This window comes from Dermacentor albipictus, chromosome 7 (genome assembly GCF_038994185.2).
Source record: "Dermacentor albipictus isolate Rhodes 1998 colony chromosome 7, USDA_Dalb.pri_finalv2, whole genome shotgun sequence".
Lineage (NCBI taxonomy): Eukaryota > Metazoa > Arthropoda > Arachnida > Ixodida > Ixodidae > Dermacentor > Dermacentor albipictus.
Genome location: NC_091827.1, coordinates 93,905,168 through 93,930,182, shown reverse-complemented (window position 1 = coordinate 93,930,182; position 25,015 = coordinate 93,905,168). Strand labels below are relative to the sequence as shown.

Below are 25,015 nucleotides of genomic sequence, written 5' to 3'. Positions count from 1 at the left end.
GAAGAATGTCTTCGAACGTAGCGGCCGTCTGGTCCGTTTGCGACGCGAGGTCATAGTATAGACGCTGCCCCTCGAAGCCTAAGTTGCTCAGTAAAATGGCCTTCTTCCTGTCATCTTGTAATGCTTCGCATCCTCGTCGCCAGTTTGTTGTAGCTTCGACGGGGCGGCCGGACGGAAGGGTTACGGCATGAGGCCTAAACGGCCGGGGCGCGCTGCGCCGCAAGATAAGAGCCGGACTGCTCCAGTCGGGGACCAGACATGGGGCGCTATTCTGGACACGCATGGCGGCTGCACAGCCGCCATTATCCGCCATGTTTACTCTCTTATTGGCTGTGGCGAGCTCACGTGCCTAGAAATTTTTGCCGGGGAACGGAAGTTTTGCGAAATGTCATTTTGCGTTTTCATCAAGATGACGAAACGTGACGTGGAGCTGCAAATTTTATGGACTAATACATTTTTTTGGTCCTTGGCAGATATATTGTGATGTTAGTGCTTCAAAAAGAATGTGAGCGGTAGCGTGCAGAAGCCAGTGCAATGCATCTGCGATTGCGCGAATATGTGGTGGCGATTCAAGATATGCGCCATGCCAGCTTGCTGATTGGCTGAAGGAATATCTCGTAAGGAGCGTCACAGGAAGGGCTGTTTCGTAATCGTCATTTTGACTATGCGTGACGTTGCACTGGGCCGCCATTGCTGAGATTTTCCGCCATAATTTTTGCTGCGACGAGCCGCGCGAATTATGCTAATGAGTAGCCATATGCAATGGCAGCCGAGAGGAATGCGTATCGCCACATTTTCCCCATCGTTTGGCGCCACGAAAATCTTTTGTTCATAACGCGTGCTCATAGTATTTGTATCGCTCTCGGGTGGTGTTGGCATTTGTGTTTGGGGCCATCATTTTTTTAAAGAACGCGTTTATACAAAATAATATTGGTTGAACATAGCAAACTTTCAGCAATGTTGTCCACTTTTCACTGCTGCATTTGTATTGTAATCGAGATTAATGCCTTTTCGCACAATCAGACGTTATGACAACGGCCTCTTTTTAATTTATAAAAAGAAATGTACGCAAGGCGGCGCCTTGAAGTTTCCTCCCGCGGTGCGAGTAACCAGCGAAATGAACAAGAGATGGCAGCGCCGGCGCTTGCGTCGCGCTAGTGGTTATCTCTGGCGCCCGCAACGCTATCGGTGATATTCGGCCGTTTCTCAGCCAGCCGAGTCGGGCTGAGTCACTTGCGTTTCACGAAATAGCGATAACGTGGCCTAGAACGTGCGCGCATCACCACTGGTAGGTCGCGTATGTTGTCTCAAGCAAGAAAACAAGAGCGTTGGCGCCAACATGCGATGACTCATTGCATTTTCCGGGGACACGCATCCTAGCTATTGAAGCAGACGACGGCTTGTACGCAGCAGACGATGGAAGCGCGAAGCGTTTTCGACGGAACAATCATACTCTTTGAGATAACTGCTTTATTTTTACTGCGGAGGAAAACTGTTTTGCTTTACCGATAACGCTACATTCAGTGTCTTCATTTCAGTTTCTCAGGCGAAACGTCAAGTTGGCGTCACGTTACGTAAGCAAAACTGGGCCACCAGCGCCATTTCGTTTGCGTCGCGCCTACGTCACGCACCGAGGAAAATGGCGGAATGTTCAGAATAGCGCCCCAGTAAAAAGAAATTTAACGAAGAAGAAGACACATGTAATGTGTGTGGTAAATATGTAGAAACAATGGAACACCTCATACTAAAATGTGATGGTATCAATCCCGATGTCGATGCGGCCACAGTCGCCCTTCCTGAGGCCCTAGGCATAGTTGAAATTTCTTTTCTCTATGCCCTAGGGTTCAGAGATAATGATAGTCATGTAAATAAATGTGTGGTGGAAATTAGCAAAATTTTGGAGGATTGGTGGCACAAAAGCAGAGAGGTGACATAAGGTTAAAAGAGTAGGAAGACGTATTTAAAGAAAATCGAGAAATTCAATAACACGCAACACAGATAAAAATAAAAGGCAAAATAAAAATCTGAGCATGGTGGCAATTGCCATCACCCCGTTTCAAAGGGGACGCTCCTACCTTCCATGCATCCATCCAAAACCGAAACCAGAAGTTACGGATACCACAGGTACCTAGGATCAGGTCACGTGAGGGATTTTCGAACGACAAATAGACGCACGCGGCAACCAGGAGCAGCAGCTGTAGCGTACGCGGCTGACAAGGCGGTAGGATTTGACGAAGAACGCAGGTTTGTCGGCAGTTGTTACTTCCTTCAAAAGCCCCTCACGGCACCTCGTCGGCATGGCTGGAATATCAGCAGCCAACCTCCTGAATTGCCGAGACGCCTCTATGCTGCTAAGTGCATTTAACATGATTGCCAACGACGACAACGGCGAGGTGAAGCAGTTGTTTTTCGCCCCTGGACGCCAGCGCCTCGAGCTCCTTCGCTGGGTGCTCACCGCCATCGACCCTTCGGGAAAAACCGAGCGAGAACTGGGGGCCGGCGACGGGACTAGCGAGGCGCTGACAGAGCGCATATCGTCGGTGCTGAAGAAGCTGAACCCGGCGCGCGCCCAGGAGTTCGCTGCTTTCGCGGAAGGCAGGGCCGCCGACAGCGACCAGACGCGCCTCTGGCACATGCTTCTAGGGACGGCTGAAATGGTCCAGAACTCCGAGGCTTCTTCGGCGTCGTCGACGCTTTCCAGACCGTGTTCCGGGAACATGACCTTCAAGCCAACGGTGGCCTCCACGCCCATGCCACAGGTTCGTGACATTTGGGCTATTTGGTGTCGAAGGCCGAGACGAAATTCAACACAGTAAGATAGAACGGACGAGAAGAAGCAGGTAGTTTCCTTTTCTTTCTTGCCGTACCTTGTGTGTTATTGCGCCCGCCGGTGTCTTCAAGAACAATGCGGCGCTGGGGGAAGCGCTAGCTCGACCCCCAAGTCTGCCGACGCTGAAAACTCGTAGGAAACTGGTCCCATGTGGTAGGTTCGTCTCTGCGTTCATGGCGTGAAATGGTGCGAAGGCAATTGCTCGTGACTGCTCAAGATGAACACGTTTTTTGATTAGCCGAGCCGGCCATTCTCGCGAGACGACCGTTCTTACGGCGGACGGGTTTTTTCTGTGCATCGCATGACCTGCTCAATACAGTACTTTCTCCTACGTATTAACAACCATCAATAATGCGTACTCTGATAGTGCATAGGGTGTATGCACTGAAGCTCACCCGCGGCGCTGGGGTGCCTCGGCGCAGGTTGCCACATTTGTGGTTGCACCTCGGCAGACGTGTTCTGCCCGTTCATCATCATCATCATCAGCCTGGTTACGCCCACTGCGGGGCAAAGGCCTCTCCCATACTTCTCCAACAACCCCGGTCATGTACTAATTGTGGCCATGCCGCCCCTGCAAACTTCTTAATCTCATCCGCCCACCTAGCTTTCTGCCGCCCCCTGCTACGCTTCCCTTCCCTTGGGATCCACTCCGTAACCCTTAATGACCATCGGTTATCTTCCCTCCTCATTACATGTCCTGCCCATGCCCATTTCTTTTTCTTGATTTCAACTAAGATGTCATTAACTCGCGTTTGTTCCCTCACCCAATCTGCTCTTTTCTTATCCCTTAATGTTACACCTATCATTCTTCTTTCCATAGCTCGTTGCGTCGTCCTCAATTTGAGTAGAACCCTTTTCGTAAGCCTCCAGGTTTCTGCCCCGTAGGTGAGTACTGGTAAGACACAGCTATTATACTTTTTTCTCTTGAGGGATAATGGCAACCTGCTGTTCATGATCTGAGAAAGCCTGCCAAACGCACTCCCGCCCATTCTTATTCTTCTGATTATTTCCGTCTCATGATCCGGATCCGCCGTCACTACCTGCCCTAAGTAGATGTATTCTCTTACGACTTCCAGTGCCTCGCTGCCTATTGCAAATTGCTGCTCTCTTCCGAGGCTGTTAAACAATACTTTAGTTTTCTGCAGATTAATTTTTAGACCCACTCTTCTGCTTTGCCTCTCCAGGTCAGTGAGCATGCATTGCAATTGGTCCCCTGAGTTACTAAGCAAGGCGATATCATCAGCGAATCGCAAGTTGCTAAGGTATTCTCCATCAACTTTTATCCCCAATTCTTCCCAATCTAGGTCTCTAAATACCTCCTGTAAACATGCTGTGAATAGCATTGGAGAGATCGTATCTCCCTGCCTGATGCCTTTCTTTATTGGGATTTTGTTGCTTTCTTTGTGGAGGACTACGGTGGCTGTGGAGCCGCTATATAGATATTCCAGTATTTTTACATATGGCTCATCTACACCCTGATTCCGTAATGCCTCCATGACTGCTGAGGTTTCGACTGAATCGAACGCTTTCTCGTAATCAATGAAAGCTATATATAAGGGTTGGTTATATTCTGCACATTTCTCTGTCACTTGATTGATAGTGTGAATATGGTCTATTGTTGAGTAGCCTTTACGGAATCCTGCCTGGTCCTTTGGTTGACAGAAGTCCAAGGTGTTCCTGATTCTATTTGCGATTACCTTAGTAAATACTTTGTAAGCAACGGACAGTAGGCTGATCGGTCTATAATTTTTCAAGTCTTTGGCGTCCCCTTTCTTATGGATTAGGATTATGTTAGCGCTCTTCCAAGATTCCGGTACGCTCGAGGTCATGAGTTATTGCGTATACAGGGTGGCCAGTTTCTCTAGAACAATCTGTCCACCACCCTTCAACAAATCTGCTGTTACCTGATCCTCCCCAGCTGCCTTCCCCCTTTGCATATCTTCCAAGGCTTTCTTTACTTCTTCCGGCGTTACCTTCGGGATTTCGAATTCCTCTAGACTATTTTCTCTTCCATTATCGTCGTGGGTGCCACTGATACTGTATAAATCTCTATAGAACTCCTCAGCCACTTGAACTATCTCATCCATATTAGTAATTATATTGCCGGCTTTGTCTCTTAACGCATACATCTGATTCTTGCCAATTCCTAGTTTCTTCTTCACTGTTTTTAGGCTTCCTCCGTTCCTGAGAGCATGTTCAATTCTATCCATATTATACTTCCTTATGTCAGCTGTCTTACGCTTGTTGATTAACTTCGAAAGTTCTGCCAGTTCTATTCTAGCTGTAAGGTTAGAGGCTTTCATACATTGGCGTTTCTTGATCACATCCTTCGTCTCCTGCGATAGTTTGCTGGCATCCTACCCAACAGAGTTACCACCGACTTCCATTGCACACTCCTTAATGATGCCCACAAGATTGTCGTTCATTGCTTCAACACTAAGGTCCTCTTCCTGAGGTAAAGCCGAATACCTGTTCTGTAGCTTGATCTGGAATTCCTCTATTTTCCCTCTTACCGCTAACTCGTTAATCGACTTCTTATGTACCAGTTTCTTCCGTTCCCTCCTCAGGTCTAGGCTAATTCGAGTTCTTACCATTCTGTGGTCACTACAGCGCACCTTGCCGAGCACGTCCACATCTTGTATGATGCCGGGGTTAGCGCAGAGTATGAAGTCTATTTCATTTCTAGTCTCGCCGTTCGGGCTCCTCCACGTCCACTTTCGGCTATCCCGCTTGCGGAAGAAGGTATTCATTATCCTCATATTATTCTGTTCCGCAAACTCTACTAATAACTCTCCCCTGCTATTCCTAGTGCCTATGCCATATTCCCCCACTGCCTTGTCTCCAGCCTGCTTCTTGCCTACCTTGGCATTAAGGTCGCCCATTAGTATAGTGTATTTTGTTTTCACTCTACTTGCCCGTTGTTGCTGTGCAAAGGTATTTTGCTTTATCGCGTGTGGTTTCGTTCTACAAGAAAACTAGTATTAAATGTTTCATTGAATGTGCTGTGTGAATTGAGCTTGGTAGTGTAGGTGTGAGCTTTGCCCGAGTATGTTAATTATTCTCGGAGTGTGTGCTCGCAGGTCCGGAGGCATTAGCAGCGAATGTTGTAGCTCATGCGTTTCTTATAACAGGTCAAGAAACAAGTGCGACAACGTCAGCATTCGAGGGCGGGTTCCTATGACATGCTTACGGAGCCAGGTGTGCGAACAAGCATCTGCGATTCCGGCTGTGCAGGTACTGTGCGCTTGCATTGAGCTCCGTCGGCCTTCAGCAACAGCCCAATATAAATGCCTGCATCATCATCTTCCTAAATGCATGAGGGTAGTAGTAGCTTTTACAGTAGAGGAAAGATGAGTTTTATCTCCGCTGCATTTAGTCATCCCAACTCAAACCCATGCACCCTACTAAGTACGCAGCCATGAGAACGCAAAGCCTATGCGATTAGTGGGAAATAGCTCTCGTTTCACCACCGAGCCAAATAGATGGTACGTTCGCACGTTGTGGTTGTTTTGAAATCAAGTTGACCGCGTGAAGCTTCCATCAGGGACATGGCCCTTTAAGAATGCGAAATCAACGTAGTTCGCCGGGCATGAACCATCAACGGAGCGCTACGCTGAGCTGCAGTCTATTCAAAACATTGCAATCGCAACCATTCGAGTGCTTCACTTCAAAAGTTCGATCACATCCCTTATCGCAGAAGGAGAAACTTCTTCGTGATAACGTCGTCATCGTGTATTTAAGAAGTCGCAGCAGGAATACGGGCTGCTGCTGAAGTCCGATGGAGTTGAATACACTACACACTCGTAAATGCCGATGCTTGTTCACACTTTCGGTTACTTAAAGCACGTCGTAGAATCTCGCCCTCAAATACTGACATTCTTGTGCTTGTTTCTTGACCTGCTAGATCAAGCCCGTGGACCACACCACACCATGCACTGCTAATGCGTCTGTGCCCAAAAGCACACACCTGGAGATGGATTCACATATTTAGTTGAAGCTCACACCTGCACCACCAAGCTCACGTTCACGCAGCACCATTCATTGAAAGATTTAATACTAGTTTTCTTGTCGAAGCGGAGCCACACTCAATAAAACAAGATGCCTTTGTGCAGCAACACCGGGCAGAGCACGTCTGCTGGGGTGCAACCACCAATATGGTAACCTGTGCCGAGGCCCCGCAGTGTGACGTTATGGCCGACCTTTAGTGCATGTACCCTGTGTTTGGAGACAAGGCAAGGCTTTTTGCATAAAAGTATGAGGTTCGTTGTTACAACTGTTGCAACAAAGACCCCCGTTTATTTCTTATTTATTTATTTGTTGTTCATTTTCTCGTTTTCTTTTTTTTTTGCAGGCTGAGCCATCTGTGGTGTCGTCGTCCTCGGTCAAGCGTGAAGGGAAGGCCGCCAAGTGTCTCTGGCATTCTGACGATGGAGCCGGACCCAGTGACAAGTCGACAGCTGCAGAAGAGGACCCTCTGGACAATCTGGTATGCCGCTTCAACACACAGCTGACCTGCAGTTAGACCGAAATCCCTCGGGCTATGGATTTTCATTTCAAAAATATTCTTAGCGTTGAGTGAAATGTCACCTGCAACAGAATTAACAAATTGTTGCACGAGCGCAATATCCCACAAAGCAATCTTATGCCTCCTTCTACGCAACTGCCGACGATAGAGCTCATTTTGTGGAAGAGACCGAGCAAACGTAGGTCTAAATCGTGAGAGCTTCTCCTATGCGGCGCATTTTAACTCCTCGGATTCTTGACAGCCACTTTCAGGCACATTGTTCGGGGTTGCCAGAAAGCCTGTATTAACTGAATAAGTAAAATACCCTAAATGGTGGGTATTCAGTGACTGAACCAAGAGCATGATTTCAATTTATTTTGCGTTCTGTGAAGACTTGGCGGCTGTGGCATGACTCTGCCAAGAACAAGGTTGCGGCTGCCACATTCCAGCTTGCTTTGAATTCATAGAATGCCTTTGTGCAGAGCTTTAGGCGAATGATGCTGAACTGGATTTGGTCAAAATCAATCCAGTGCCCTCTAGGGCAGCATCTCCCGCAGTCATCCACTTTGCTTTGCGGAAATAAATAGTATTGACCCACTGTTTGTTTACGTTAAGTGGCTTCGAAATGCATTTTAAAAATTTGCAGCGCATCCATCCTTTGGAGGTTATTGGGGACATTAATGCAATTAACGATCTATATTATGATGGGTGTGTAATAGGATGAAATGTTTATATTGACTATGAACAGCAGCACATACCTAGAGGATCATGGCCTGTGGCCCAGGTTGGCGTCGTAGAGGTTCATTGAAGTGATGCAGAGACTTAGTGGCCCATGTTGGCGTGAAACATGTTGAAGAGCGGCAAATATCCAGTACCCCAAGTTGCCATGAATGAGGTTCACTTAAGAACAGCTCAGGTCCGGGGACGTTGACCGACAGCTTGAACTGGTGGACTGGGCAAAGAAGGCCAAGCAGGCCCAGGGCCTTACTCGAGCCCGATCCCTCAGCCACCTCCCCCTTTCCCCTTCGCCCGTTCAATAAAGTTTACCACCACGACCTAGAACGGCAGATGCCCAGTGCGCCAAGTTGGTCCTAAAGTTGGTTTCAAATGCGATTCTTTGAGCACAGCTGTTCTACTCATTAGACCAAGTTGGCATGAAAGTGGTTAGACGGGGACAGACAGACATATGTACAGAGAATACTCCAAACTGGGTGAAGTTCCCAAAGAATGCTAATCACATTAATGTTACGTGCCAGTCAATATCTTTGAGGCACGTTGGACTTACTGGAGCGAGAATTGGAGTTACTTGACCACTTAGCTAAGGAAAAAGCGTTTTACCAAAACGACTACGTAGTGTAAGCTGCAATCTTTCCTGTCGCGCTGTAGGTTCCACAATATCTGCTCCACACTCCTACCTGTAGATGTGGGGGCTGAAGCAAGTGCCCCAGAGCCATATAGGATGGGCACACATTTTTGTGGTAGTGCTATGTCATTCGTCCCCATCCCGTGGACACACTTATTAAATGCATGACGGGAAGACTTAATCCTTGGCGGCTGCCTGTATAGGTTGAATGAGAGGCAGAAGTGAGGAGCCCACTTTTTGTTGGTCGCAGCCATATGAAGCCAAGGGATAGGCCCGAGATGAGGCATTTAGAAGGGTGGCATACTAGGTTGCCCGTGGAGTGCCCACTGCACAATTCCTTCCTTGTCTTATAGAGAAATGTTCTCTGTGTAGCCTCTGTCACACTGGCTTATGATGTCAAGTGCTGATTTCAGAGTAGTTGAGAGGTCATGAAGTAGTTTTCAAAATCCCTAGCGACCCGTATAAACTGAGCACAAGCAACAAATCTGATACGTGCACGAGCGCTACACTTGCAATTGAATTTTATTGGGAAAATGCGAGCCTAGGGGGCCATGAACCACTCTGAGCTCAGAGACGAGCGAGCGATTTCTTCCTTGCTTTTGCCACCCTCCGCATCTTACTCTTCTTCAGGGCACGTGTGGGCACTACACCCATACCAGATGTCATGTTGGCACTCTTATTGTTCAGAGGGGCCATCAACTTCCGAGTACCAGGACTCCACGCTTTTCAGTGATATCCAGTTGCTGTCATATGCGTAGTGCAAAATGTACTGCACCGAGCGGAATCAGCTGATTGCAGACGACAGACAACCAAGACAACAAATTGATTCAGCTGGGATAGAGATCAGAAGTGATGTCCTTTGTAGATTGCGCTTTTGCCCTGGTTGATGTTCACGACTTGTGAACAAGGGACTGGAATAGCCTGGTAAGGAGCACAGGACTGTTTTTCTGCCACTGATTAATTGTGCTAGCTGTCTTGAAGATCATGCCGTGCCCAGTCCTACCGGCAGGTTTGAGGGGTAGAGTAATGCACACCTAAATTTAGTGCTGGAAGAGTGTTGTGCTGAATTGGGGAGCTTGTAGTGAGTCCATTGTTAGTGAGGGAATTTGTAGGAAAATTTGTTGATAACCGTACTGGATTTTTTATGTTACTATGCTGGTGCTTATGTGCTTCTATGTTGCATTTTCTTTTACATCAAAATGGCAGCATAGTAACTTATAACTTCATGCCAAAAGCTTACACCAGTTATGTAAACAAGACATGCTGCACTGTGGGAGATGGTATAACATTTGTGTCTGTGGCGGCATTCTTGGCTGACGCTTGTGTAATTTTTCAGAGCTCCCAAAAGCTCTGTGCACAGTAACAATACCTCGAACGATATGCAGTACCCGTTTGTCATTTAAGTTTGACTCGCATTGCGGCTGCCACAGTGGCTATGGCATTCTGCTGCCAAGCACAATGACGTGGGTTCTATTCCTTGTATCATTGGCTGTGCTCCAATAATGACGGATAGCAAAAACTTTTGGGTGTTGTGCTTTGGTGTACATTAAAGACACCATAGCTGAAATTGTGAGCCCTTCATTACAGCCCCGCTCATCACTGATGTGTTACTTTGAGACATTAAATCAAATTAATCAACTGGAAATTATTGCAAGAATTTCTGTGCTCTCCTGATAATATCTAATATCTGGGCAACTCAATGATACTTGACTGCTTCTTGCTATAGTGTTGCCTCGCGTAATGAACTTAATTTATTCTATGGGAGGGTTCTTTCTGTTCGACATTTGTTCTGCAGGACACGTTTTCCAGTTGTTTTCCATGGTAAATCTATTAATTAGTTCCCAGACCACGCTTAATCAGTCAGAAATGCACAAAAAATACACAAGTATTGTAACACATAAGGTACAATTTATCAGCTTATTTACCAAGGAAGGAGGGCACTCGAGATCCAGAGAGGTGGTGGATGATAAAAGAAAGGGGACTATCTCCACTGGTGCTTACAACCACCTGCACACTTTTAAACGCTTGTGGTTCAGTGCAAGTCTCTCCCTCTGCTAGATAAGGCAGGAGACATTTTCGTGAAACTTTCTCCGGTCTATGTTGGAAATGCGCAGGCGCGCCTATGAACCAATACGTCTGCTTTGCTCGGAGAAAATGGGCTGGCTCTATTAGTAAAAAGGACATTTAGGCTCAAGGCCAACTCAAATTTCACTATTCAGATATGTACATGTAAAACACAGAATCGCTTTTAATGCAACCACTGGACAGATTTGAAAGAAATTTACTGCATTTAAGAGAGAAATGTAAATGTTCATGACGTCTATGAAGCAGTATCTTATTTAGAGCCAGGAAATACTTGTGAAAGCTTCTGAAAAGGCAAGTTTATGAATTAATAGAAACACAAAGTTAAAAAATTGATAACAATGCACCAAAAACAAAATATTGCAGTTTTTTTAAACTGCATCTGTCGTAGAAGATGAAGTGGACAAATATGATATTGTCACGGGTATGAAACTGTTTACACGATGTATTTACACAATGCGTATATAAACAGTGGCCCAGAATCCTGAGAGGCTGTTGCCACTTTGTCGTCTTCATCATCCACAACCTTGTACTCTTTTTCCACCGTAACAATATATACATTTACAGCTTGCGTGAGATTGTTGCATTCTTTATATTAGTTCTGCTAGATTCTTATCTATAAATTAATAGCACATTCCAGAGTGCTGTATACTACATCGATTTGGTCTGTTTTAGATTTGTTAAGTGTGGCTTACAGAATAGTGATATTTTTTCATTGCCGAGCTAAGGTTATAAACTTTGTAATTGATTTTTCTGAAGTTTTGTAATCTTGAAGTTTCTGAAAACAATGAGGGCCTAAGTTAAATGTCAGCTTCCTACAGGCACTAGAGTGTGGCATTTCCTTTCTATGCAAGAAACATCATCAAAATCAGTGCAGCCATTACTGGCAAAAACGATTTCTCTGTTTTCTTGTATTTAGGTAGGGATTCTGAGCTAAAAAAGTGTTGTGAGCGGCTCCATTTTACTTCACAAGATTCCTCGGTGAGGCACCACTGTAAACTGACGTCCCTGATGCTTCATGTGTGTTTAGTCCTCTTCGTGAACTTTCTGTGTGCAGATTAAGCAGCTTGAGGAATCGATTCGGGTCGACAAGGCAAGGTTGGCTGCCGCAGCCGCGTCACCGGAGCCCGAGGAGCCACCACTTGACCCCCGGCTCTGTGCCAGCTACCGCCAGGCTGCCGAGCGACTCGTCAAGGCTGGCAAATCCCTGATGCAGGCAAGCAGTGTCGCATGTGCTTTGTCTTGCGTGCATTTCAAGGAATGCTACAGAACAAAAATATATGAACGGGAACAGACATGCATAGCACCATGCTTTTCACACTCCAAAGCCATTGGTGAGCATTACAAAGGTAGTCAGTGTCATTGCTGGTAGCGGCAAATTGTTTCAATGAAAAATGGCACCGAACAGCAAGAAGCTTGGTAGCAAATGTCGGAAGTAGCTAGGCCTAGCGTTGCCGCGGTGTGGCTACGGCTGCCGGCAGATCTTTGTGTGAGAACACCAGCTCAAAGGGGCGAGACAATCAAAATGGCGGTGGGGGTGGCTTTGATTAATGCCGTTTCAGACCTGCTTCCATGGCAAAAAGTCCAGAAAACTGGAAGGCAAACGGTTTTTGCATCCGAAATTTCAGACGCTCTTATAAGTTCACTCTGTGGGGTACATGGCAGTGCTGCGAAGGTGTCCAAATTATCGGGCATGTCCAAAAAATTGAGGGTCCGGAAAATCTGTCATTGACTGTACACCACACCCTTGACTGTACACCACACCCGTCACTAACAGAAGAATACGTGATGCATGCCTGTACATGTACAAGAGGGACCACGAACGGCAAGCGACATACGAGCTCCGCCAAGGCATAGCTTTGACGGCCCCAAAAGGCGCCTTTTAAAAAATGCAGGAAGGTAGTCACGGCAGCATCTCGCCACTTGCTTCCCACTGGCTTGCATGAGAAAACTGCATGTCCGTTGGCCTTGCTTGCTTTATGCAAAGCTTGCAGACATCCTTCTCCAAGGCATCAAAGTGATCCACGTAGTGATACGGATTGTCCCTCGTGAGAAGTCCCATGAGGGACTGAATCATCTACAGGACCTCCCGCGGGGACAGTGTTGAGGCAGCCTGTTTCATTGCATCAGCGCTGCCGTCATGGCTGTCACTGTCCTATCCGATGCAAGCACATTCATGACATTTGCCTCATCGGTTAGAAAACACTTCATTTCCAAATCTACAGCAGTGCACTTTCTTTTCGCTGGCAATGTCCTGCATTGCCGATGATCAGCGGGCGGATCAGCCATCTTCCGTTTCAGCGGCGAATCAAAGAGGCTGAGAAACAACATGGCCAGGATTGACTTCGACGCAACGAACAAAGACATGCACGCGTGGCTTAATCCATTTGCAAAATTGTGCAGAATGAGGGCCATAGAATAAAGAACCAACTGCAAGAGCCCAGCGAGCAATCTGGGAGCAGTGCCAGTAGCACCGGTAGGGCCGGCAGTGCAGTTTGCGCGGTCCATTCTTGTTTCGAAGGGTGGCGCAGTGCAGCGCTATGGGCGCAGCCCATTTGCTTTTGGAGGGGGGAAAGGGCGACGGGGGGGATACATGCAACGCTGGCGTGTGTCTCTCATGGAGAGAAGTCGCGGCAGCAGTTGGGGTGGCGGGCAATGGTGCAGCGGCTGGCATTTCACCTTTTCTTTTTTTTTTTCCAGGATTTTGCATTCTTTACTTTTCGGCACGGACTCCCAGCAGCCAGACTTCATCGTTATAACCGATTATGTGGCATATGTAATAATGCGGTTATTTGCAGATAGAAAACATGCAAAAGTTGACTGTGCAGCAGCTTTTCATTGTTATAATCGATATATTGTTAAAGCTGGTATCATTATAATGGGTTCAACTCTACCAGGCGTTTTTAGCCATTGGAATGCACATAACTTTGATGGGACTGTACCAAGTGTTTTTAGCCATTTGAATCCACATAACTTTGATGGGGCCACAACGTCAGTCAGAATAAACCTAAAGTAAGAATTATCTGTGTTCAAATTAACGAGGTTAGACTAAGTTGTTCAAAAAAACATTGCAGCCATTCCGCTCTGTGAATGTGGGCTACCAACGGAGCTGTAAAAAGACGAAGGCCGCCAATGCGTGTAAAAACATACTTATTGTGGGGCTTTTCCCTTCTGCATCTGTAGAATATTCTGTGAACTCGCACAATTGCTACTAGTAGCGGCTCAACCTGGTGAGGTGTCCATATTGAAACACTCCAAGCATCTGAAGACGCTGGCATGCCCGAAAGAAATTTATAAGTGCATTCTATACCGCTTGTCGATGCATGCATCCATGGTGTAATGGTTTCAGTGTGGAGCTTGTGTGCTAGAGGTCCTGTGTTCGAATCCTGCTGAAGGATAATTTTAATAATGTTTATGTAATCATTTATTACAGAGTACTTTGTTGAAAATGATGAATTTACAAATTCAAAGATATGTTGAAAGCCAGAAAGATGAAGTGTAGGCAAATCCATGTACAGTAGCCGACTAAGTTTTCGGACTCCAAAAATGCGGGCCTTATGGATATTCCAGACTTCATAAATGCACCGTCAGGGCTCCCATAATCATTTTTGGACAACATAAAGCCAAAAGTTAGATTTTCCAGACAAAATTTGCTGCGACCGACCAGCGCTGTGACTCAAGGGGGACACCATTTTGAATCTTCAGCCACCTGGCTAGCTTCGGATCAGATGCGGATTGGCTTAGATTGGTACAGTAATTTTATTGGCAAGTATAGGAGGCCTCCAAATCCATGCGGGAACGGTGACACCTATTGTTGAAAATGCTGTTCTTAGAGAGCGATGCTTTTTACTGTAGACTGCAGCGGAAGCGATTTTGAGAACCAGACACAGGTCATGCACGGCCATTTTCGGACACTACCTATGAACACCAAGTGATGCTGACAATAAGCACCATCATCACCAGTTTTGCTTCAGTGTCGTAGGTAGTGTCGTGGACGCTTCTGTCCAGCTGTGATCCGTCAGTCTTTGTCCAGTCCAATTGAAATCATTGCCTGCCATCACTAGCCGCTGCACAATGTGTCATCGCTATTTGAGTGTCTTGTGGCCCTTCATTCCGAGCAACGCTGGCGTGTTTTCGACACCATGACCCCAACTCTTCACCTGCCTCCACCGAGTGTGTCGAAGAAGCGCGGAAAATATTTGACCATGACACTGAATTACAATGCCACCATTATTAGGCCTATTGAGCTAGCACGGACCCAAGTCGACGTCACGAAAGAGTTTAAGCTCTCCAAGCAGGCATTGTCTGATTACGTGAAAAACAAAGATCTTTTCTGCAGTCGACTTGCCGCTTTACAAAACTACAAAAAAATGACTGAAAAAGACAATATCCGAAGCTTGAAGAGGCCCTGCAGCTGTGGTTGAGAGGAATCCTAACAGAGAACTTCCCAGTTTCGGGCAACATGCTCAAGCAAAAAGCAGAGATGCTTGCTTTGAAAATTGGCATTCAGGACTAAGTTCACTGATAGGTGGATCCATGGTTTCAATAAAAGGCATGGAATCTGTTTAAAAAAAGTTTGTGGGGAGAGCGGTGCCAGGGATCAATCTACTGTCAAAGATTACCGGACAAGTAAGTTGAAGGCTCTGATGCAAGAGTATGCTCCTGCAGACATTTTTCATTGTGACGAGACAGGCCTGTCCTTCAAAATGCTGCCTGACCGTTCACTTTTTTTCACTAGTGAGGCCCGCACTGGTGGGAAGCATAGTGAGGAGAGGGTAACTGTCATGGTTGTAACAAATGCAGTTGGCACCGAGGAGCTGCCCCTTCTAGTGATAGGCAAGGCGAAAAACCCCAGTTGCTTTAAGGGTGCAAAGAACCTTTCTGTGTGGTACAGCAGCAATTCAAAGGCCTGGATTACGCAAAGCTTGTTTGAAGGTTACATCCGCTGTCTGGACTAGTTGTTTGAGCACCAGAAGAGGCAAGTGGTAATATTTGTAGACAGCTGCAGGGCACATGGCACCATAAACAACCTGCAAGCTATTCATCTTGAATTCTTACTGCCGAATACAAGAGTGCTCCAGTTACCCGCCGTGGTTGCTCAGTGGCTATGGTGTTAGGCTGCTGAGCACGAGGTCGCGGGATCGAATCCCGGCCACGGCGGCTGCATTTCGAGGGGGGCGAAATGCGAAAACACCCGTGTACTTAGATTTAGGTGCACGTTAAAGAACCCCAGGTGGTCAAAATTTCCGGAGTCCCCCACTACGGCGTGCCTCATAATCAGAAAGTGGTTTTGGCACGGAAAACCCCATAATTTTTTTAAGAGTGCTCCAGTTGAGGGACCAAGGGGTCATTAAACACCTCAAGGTGCACTACAGGGCCAATCTGCTTTGCCACACACTCACGTGCTTTGACAACTGGAAGACGTACCCTGTTAACCTGTTTTCAGCACTCTGCATGCTAGCATGTGCGTGGAAGGCTGTTCAGCCTTTGAAAATTGCAAATTCTTTGAGGCATGCCGAATATTGCAACTCTGAAGAGCCCGTGGCCGGAGAGGCAAACGGCACCACTGAAGACATCGTCAATGCAGTCGACAACGGCGAGCAGCTGATTAGACTTGCACAGCAGTGGGATGAACCTTCCTGCTGCTGTTACTTTTCACGAGCTTGCTGCAACTGACAACAACATGGAGTTGTGTGCGGAGCTCACAGGGGAGATTGTGCGCCAGGTGACCGCGCCGCCGCAAGGTGACTCTGATGACACATCTGGCCGCTCACAACCATCCATGCTCTAACATTGTTGTCTAGTGCTTATGACGAGAACTTGACACTTGCACAGGTGCAAGCAGACGTCAATACAAGTAGCAGGAATTTAAAGCAAGGCATCCAGAACTTTTTTTAGCCCAGTTGAGCTGGAATAAAGTTCAGTTTTGCGACTCGCAGATTTTTTAGACTTTTATTTTGTTTGGACTATTTTACGGCCCCCTCCAGGTCCGGAAAGTCGGCCGGCTACTGTACTTTCCACGATTCCCATGCTGGCTGAACTGCCCTGATTGCCGCTTCCGTAGACCTAGTGCCCGAGTTCCTTCTGGTAATTATTGTATGAAACTGTATCTTAGGTGGTTTCTTTGCTTTCGTATTGCTACACCAGGTGTCAGCACATGCCTTACTGGTTTGCTTTGTCTCCTCATTGGGGGCGAGGGAGTTTTGAGGCACGGACATCGAAATATGTATGGGAGGATAGACACATACACCTCCGCTGTAAAACGCATCCAACTGGAGCCCCCTTCTCCTCCATAGCTATTGCATTCTGCTGCCAAGCAAGAGGTCGTGGGTTTGATTCCCAAGCAGTCTCTGCTCCACTCTGATGGGTGAACGATGCAAATTCCATCTTCCATTGTGTACAGTGCTTTGGGAGCACATTAAAACGGAATTCATGCGATGGGCTAAATGGCTGATTTTATGCACCAAAGGATACAATGCGTCTGTGATGGTGAGTCGTACTGCACAGCAGCACAAAGCAGACTAGCTGCTTGCAGGGCGAGTTGGCACAGCTGAACAATGTAATGCTCATCCACCCAATGAAGCAGTGATTTTATCTGCCAGATGAATCCAGCTTTACGAACCCCAAATGGTCAGGATTAATCTGCAGCCTTTTACTGTGGTCTCGCTCCTAACCGAGCATGTAATTCTAGGATGAGGAACAATTTTTTTTAATTTTAAGTACCTTCCTTGCAAACACCTTTTGTAGATGCATGCATTTGAAATATTTATGACATCCTAACCATGCTGTAAAGCACAATGCTAAAGGTAGACAGAGGCAAGGAAAAAAACATGGACATACCGTTCGCACCTAATCCATTTACTGTGGTGTTTTCATTGCATGGTCTTGTGTAAGTGTTGTTTGTGTGAACAAAATCGGTTGGAAGTCAGTGCAGTCTGTGTTGCATCTTGTTTCTGTTTTGGCCTTGAGCTGTGAGCATACTTAGGATGACTTACCAGCTAGCCCAAGCACTTGCCGTATTTACTCGAATATAGGCCGACCCTGATTCTAAGCTGACCCCCTAAAGTCCGAAGCCAAAAAAAGCGAGGACAGCATTCACAAAATGCGAACAGCATTTATTGAATCTGAATGTGCAGAGCTCATTCAACATTGTCGTCGCCGCTAGGCTCGTCGCTGTGTTCCTTGTCACTATCACCTTCAAACAATGCACTATCTTCGGTACCGTCAAGCGCATTAGATATGCTGCACTTTTTAAAGGCGCGCACCATCAAAGTATCTGGGATGTCGTCCCACGCTGCAACTACCCAGCCTGCCAGCTGCGATAGCGATGCACGTTTGATGCGGCCCGTTGCCGTTAGCCTGTGGTCTTCGTCAGTCAACTAGTCTGTGTAATATTTCCGTAGACGATCCTTGAAAGGTTTGTTGATGCAGTGAAGTGGCTGCAACTGGCCCGTCATGCCGCCCAGTATAACAGTGAGGTCCGTGTTCGCTTGGGCGAGTGCAACCTTCACATTGTCGATCAAGTGCCCACGGTAAGAGTCAACGACAAGGAGCGAGTTCTTTGTCAAAAGCGCTCCTGGACACTGTCGCCACACAATCTTAACCCACTCTTCCACCATCGCGCCCGTCATCCACCCGTTCTCATTTGCCCGCACAATGACATTTCTTGAGAAAGTTTCTCGAGCAGGCAGTGTCTTCCCTCTAAATATCATATAAGGAGGGAGTTTATGTCCATCAGCTGTGCAGCACAGCATCACAGTTGCGCGCTGCTTCTCATAGCCTGCAGAGCGCACCTTCACCTCCTTGGCACCCTTTTCATTCATGGTGTACGTCACTGGCATATCAAAATACACAGCCGTCTGCTCGGTGTTGCCGATTTGCCTATGGTTGTAGCCTGCCGCTTTTCTCATTCGCAACACGTAGCGTGGAAAAGCTATCACCTTTTCTTCGAAATCGCTTGGCAGCTTCTGGGTGATTGAAGTGCGACGTAGAAGGCTGAAGCCGAAGTGCTTTGTGAATTTCTGAAGCCAGCCCCGGCTGGCTTTGAAATCCTTTGGCGTTACACCTCGCTCCCTCGAAAGTTCCCCAGCTTTCGCTTGGAGCACTTCTGTTGTCACTGGAAGAGCAGCTGCTCTCTGCGTTTGAAAAAAGTTGGCCAAAACTGTCTCCACTTCGTGGTGACGGCCTTTCTTTGGTCTGCTGAATGCCATCCTTGTTGCGGCGCACGCAAAAAGCTGCTGGCATTGGCCCCTCCAACGACGGATGTTTTTCTTGTCGACGCCGAAGTCCCGCCCGGCTTGAAGGTTCGACGATGCCTCTGCGGCTATCACAACTTTTCGCTTGAAAGCGGCACTGTAGTGGCATCTCCTACTTGGTGCCATCGCGATAACACCACGCCGCACACCGATACGGCTGACACGATACAGGTCAAAATGGCGACCTCGCTTGTGTACGGTTGGCCACTGGCACAGCTATTAGCGGCTGCGATACTCACTTTTCTAGATGGCACTAGCTATGCACCATATTTAGCAGTTTCAATGAAAAACTGGCACGTTTTTTAAAATCCTCAAATCCGAGCCAACCCTAGAGTTTGGAATATGATTATTTGAAAAAAACCATCGGCCTAGATTCGAATAAATATGGTACTTCGCTAAGTTTAGTGATATTTATTTCATACAGAAGGTTACATGTGTTCACAATATTTTTAGTACAATACTTGTTCCAGGGAAATTATATTTAAGGCAACGTTGCCTGGAGGCATCTCGTTCCTTTGCATTGCAAACGGCCATGAACAGTAGGGAAGTACATTGCTTGTTCTAATTTCTAAACCAATTCTCTATGTAGCACCTGATAGTTGAGCCTTGAACCCAATGAAAAGAAATGGAAATAGGTGGATCACAATGACAGTGATACAGTATTGGTTGAAATGTGGTACTGGTACCATTACAGGGGCCACCTTCTCGTCTGCCCCCTCTGGTGCTGGACGACAAAGACGGGGAGCTTGTTGCAGCTGCCAGGGCTTCCCTCGAGGCCCTAAAGAGTAACCTGTGCCATGCAACGCTTCTCAACGCCCTCGAAGGCCGTGCAAAGATCAGGGAAAGCGGCACTCGGTTCAAGTAGAACCGAAATGTATTGCTTATGTTGCATTAAACATTGTTGCATTTTAGGCTTGTATTTAATGTCTTAGAACTTGTGTAAATCATGTATTTTAAATATTTATTTTTTTATGTAAAATTGCACGGGGCACTATAGATCATAAATTAAACTGGCAGTTGAAGAAAGCTTTCCTAAACACAAGCTTAATGAGTGGGGTTGCCATCTGTGATATTGCCTTTCATGCACTGCTACCTAACCATCAAACTGCCTTGTTAAGAAAAAGGCACATCCTCAAGCTTTTTGTCCTTTCTGCCTGCATTTCTTGTCTATATTTAAGAATTTTAATAGTGAACTGAAACCAGGTCCTTTTGGAAACAGGAGGCCATCTGCGATGCCCCATGCTCTGTCACTTTGAAGTTTGAGTTGGAACCAGATTTTCACTGGAAGTGAAAGAACATAACAGAATTCAGCAGTGGTCTAATCTCCAGATCGAATCCTATAGTTAAATGCAATGTTTGGGTTGGTTGTTTGTTTGGGAAAGCAGTAATTTGTGGCAGCATTTAGTTTTTGTTTGTCCATTCTTAGCATTTTTCATTTGTGTACATAACACGACTGTTCTTATGCATTTAATCTAAATTTTAACCTTCCACTTCACATGTACATGAAGTGCCTTATTTACACAGTTGTACATAGTTTTAAAAAACTAACTCTCTGCTTATAGTAAACATGTTTTCACTGCTCTGGTGCTTAACAGGATCCAAGGCCATCCCTGCCTTGGTAGATATGTATATATGGATAGTATAATGGTTGTCCCACATAATTTGTCCCATAACTTAAATATATGCAAGTGTCGCATAGTTTTGCAGAACATGGGTGATGTTGCTTGCTGTTGCTTGCAGCAAGTCAGGCAATTTTTGTACTGTGCCTAATTAGATAAGTTAATCAACATTATTAGATATTATGTTCAGAGCAAAAGTATCGATGAGAAAATTGTAGACCATTCTGAAAAATTCCCTATCCAGCTCTTGGTTGCTCAATACCTGCTACGCAAGTTTTTCACAAGCCTGAAAGAAAGCGTGTGAAACGAAATAGGTGCTGGTGCATTGTTTCGCGGTACTTCTTTTGTAGAAAAACACTTTTATGTAGCATGTATCGAGCAACAGAAAGCTGGATCTGCAATTTTTCAGTATGGTCTACAATTTTTTAATTGACACTTTTGCTCTGAACATATTTTTCTAATGTAGTTAGGCAAGATACCGGAAATTGTCTGGCTTGCTCCAATCCACGGCAAACGTTACTTTCGTTCTGTCCAACTACGTAGCATTTGCATATTTTTACATTTCCTCGCAAGTTGCGTTGGACACGTGCTATGTGTGTATGCAGAGCATTTGTTCATTTTTGTTCTGCCAGGAAATAAATACTTATTCATAAGTTGTCCTTAATATTATAGCAAGCTCACAATTTCTCATTGGTTTTGGTTTGTTGTTCATCTGTTGAAGTGCTCTTGCAACAAATGTATACACCTAGTGCCAATTTTGTAACTATTATAATAAATTTTTTGACAGCTACCCGTGTTTGTTGTTCTGTAACGCCATGGAAGGCTGACAGCTCTGTGTTCGCACAATGGTGTGCACCAGATGGAAATTAGGTGCCGAGTCTCAGCTCTTTAAGACTTGCAGGTTAGAGATCATATAACTTAAGCAAGCAATGAGAGGGGGTTGTGTGAATCCATAGCAGATTGTAAGGATTAGCAGTCTATGAAGTATTGCAGAACAATTCACATCCCGCACACCACAGAAATCGCTGCTGTGCAAAGCATTTTGTGGCTAGACGGCTGTCCAGCATCATTCTGCGTTCCGCGATGCGCTACTAGATGGACCAATGTGTTTGTGCAAGGCAAGACATTATGCGTGGGACAGCAGCAATATTGTACGAAGCTGACAGCATGGCGACTCATTTTGCTTCTTGATCCAGTGAAGAAATGTTTCTTTGCGCTACAAAGGAAATCCCAAAGCAAGCACGATGTTGTACAGTATCCACGTATCATCCACTGTCCCAATGAAAGGACTGGGGAATCGCATGGAGGGAGGAAAGAACTATGATGGGGCATTCTGCAATACGATTAAAGCCAAACGAGTCGACCCAATACGTTGCCACTTCAAATGGCGTGGTAGGTCAGCGTTTCCAGTCCGTACAAGCTCTGCCGACGTAGCAGCGGATTGAAAACTGTGCATCGATTAAAAACAATATGCCGAGCCAATGCACGTTGGAATATGCGAGGCAAAGCTCGGGTCAAGCGGTCATTTAAACGCTTTACAACTTGCGGCAATGCGTACAATTTTGTTTGCTTTCGTTCAGTGCAATGTGTAATCTCGTGGAATGTCTGTTTAACCGCCACAGAGGTCACAACTTCAATTTCAGGCAATTTTTTTGGTTCATGTGCTACACCGTTTGCAAGCTACGCTGAATCAAAAACACCAAATCTGGCAGATATGCAGGGCAAGTCGTACATGCAGTGTTGCGAGTACAAAGTCAGCGTATCATGGTTGTTTAGGGAAGAATAATGATTACAAGTGTATGCACAGAAAAGTGTGATGCGTATCAAGCAACATTTAGAGACTCTGTACATCTTATGTGGCAGTGGGACATATCCAATGTGGAGTATTGGCCGAGAACGGGAACACTCCCAGTGGCACATTTCGAATGGATAAAGCAAAGAAAATGAAAGGTTCGTTTGATTTCCCTGCGCTTTCTTAACTACTTCACCAGGTGCTGCAGTTTGCTATTCGTTTCGCCAGTTTAACCCTGTGACGTCTGCACGTCGTCACCGGTTTCGCTCAGTGTGGGCTTCGTGCAGGACGAGTTCATGGCAGGTGCCACGGCAGTGTTGCACATGCAAGAACTGGCGTTGAAGCGGCAGGAACCAGTTCATGAAACGCAGGGTGAATCGAAACGACCCAAAGTAAATAATCTGTTAAACCAGTGAAAGAGGCTAGTTGGTGCACGTTCGTGATTATGTTACGCTTAGTTTGTGCCAGCCAAAAATAGGAGAAGGGAACAAGGACGCAGACGGGCGAAGCACAAAACTACCAACTTTTAAATTTTGTTAGAGAAAGTGTTAAGATGCACACTGATAAAAGGGGGGGGGGGGGAGGGGAGAGCAGTGACATGTCCTGTAATTCCACCCATTCCGTCCAGCGAACTCGATTTCAGCTTCTGTGAGCATGATAGTGGGAGTGCTTATGCACTGGTCACTTTCTTTTTGGACTGCAAAGGTTTCCCCCTTTTTCGATTTATGCTTTTCTGATAACTGTGGCCGCGTCTGGCAGATGCAAGCATTTACGCTTTCTACAGCGGGCCATCAAGTTTCTAGGCGGCGTTATGAGCTGACACTTGTGCTTGCGCATCCTTAGTCTGTCATTCAAGCAGCATCTGTTCTGACCAATGCATGTAAGTGGAATGCGATACGCCACACAGCTCTTTCATTCGACTTACTTGGTCTTATGCTTGGCCTGACAAGCTTTTCTTGCTTGTGTTCTGTTTTCACTTTTTTTGCACATGCCTTTTAATTTGTGTGGTGCTTTGTGTGGTGTGGTGCTTTCAGGTCATGATGTTTGGCTGTCTTTAGCCTGTGCGATCGACACTGGCTAAAGCCACAAGGCGTCGGCGAATACAGTTACATGAATTTCAGAGACTTGTGCAAGCGCAGTGCCATCAGTTTTGTGAACTTGCTCAAGTTATACCTGCAGTCAGTGTTTATTGAACATAATGATTATGCATGCATGAACAGAAGGGTGGTATTTCTACAGGTTTATACATCGCTTCCACCCTTTCTGTCTTGTTTTACAGCAAAGCTGTATACCTCTGCCCTTCAATGCATTTTTTGTGTGTGTGAGCAAAAATAACCTCTTTTCTGGGCCAATCTCGGAGGTAGTGCAATCGCAGGCGAAAATTGAAGTGAAAAGTTTGCATATGCTCTTGAATCACACCACATAGGTCGTCTCAGTGAAGAAAAGCATAAAACGTGTTAAAATGATGGGTGATAAGGCAGTCATTAACAATGGGAAGCACAGAACGATTGATAATGACATCTGCTTGTAACATGGGACGTGACATCGATACCCATATAAAATGTAAACTAAAGTGCAGGTTTGTGACCACACAGTATGTAGCACAAAATGGGACATGACTACATTACATATATATGAAGAGGGCCCGCTTAGTAAGGTATTGAATTTGTGTTGTGACAGTGCTATGGGAAGGCCACGTATAGCGAGGACTCCTGAAGATCAGCGTGCATACGAGAAGCGGCGAAGAAAACACAGAGAACAATGTGAACAACGGCATTGCGCTTGTGCCATGGATGAACATCATGGCCAAGACGCTCGGTGCAAGCGCCAGGGGTGGCAGGATGATGATGGGTGTCATGAAGCCGAGAACACGGTCAAGCAACGATGGTAAAATAGAATCAATACTTTCAAAAATGAAAATGCTAAATTTAAGAAGAAATTTCTCAACACAGAGTTTTGATTTAGTTGCTTCATCTGTGATCCACTGTGGTTCCAGGGTAAGTGCATTTCGCTTGTCTCTGGTCCACTCTTTGAGCTGCACGAAGGAGTGCCACAAGCCAAGTCGCTGGCCGTTGAAACGTCTTTGGCTAATAATTAGATAAAGTGCGTGCAATTGTTTCCATGTAAGGAATTTCAAGTCATATCGCAATGGGTGATCGTTCTAGGTGTTGTTTACAGCTTCGCTGTCCAACTACCTTCACAGCGTGGATTGCAGCCCAAGTTTTGTTTAGTGTTGGTGACTGAAAACAAACATATATGTCTGATGCAATTGACATAATCTGCTGCTTTAGATAGGCAGGTTGTTTCATTGTAAGCATGAAAGCAATGAAGCACTGACTGAAGCCACTATCAACAGCATGCTCACAAACCCTCACGATGGCCTTGAATTGATATTCACTTAAAGCTAAGGCTAACTGACTTCCATGTGTGCTGGTCGTACAAAACTAGAGGAGAGAAGAAACTACTGCGGTGCGACTCTTGCCACTCTAAAGTTGTAAAAAGTGGCATCGCCATGGCATGTATCAACAAAGCAGTCGCCATATTGTGCCACCATACCAGTGGGGAGACAT

At 46.1% G+C, this 25,015-nt stretch overlaps 1 protein-coding gene across 1 annotated transcript; it reads left to right on the top strand.

The window, feature by feature from the left end:
- The first annotated feature begins 2,153 nt into the window (after nucleotides 1-2,153).
- LOC139048094 (uncharacterized) lies at nucleotides 2,154-19,953 on the top strand. The gene is made up of 4 exons (XM_070522520.1): nucleotides 2,154-2,759; nucleotides 7,182-7,316; nucleotides 11,837-11,995; nucleotides 19,729-19,953. Exons 1-4 carry the CDS (start codon nucleotides 2,298-2,300, stop codon nucleotides 19,897-19,899), a joined length of 927 nt encoding a protein of 308 aa, XP_070378621.1. The 5' UTR covers nucleotides 2,154-2,297; the 3' UTR covers nucleotides 19,900-19,953.
- The last annotated feature ends 5,062 nt before the right edge of the window (nucleotides 19,954-25,015 follow it).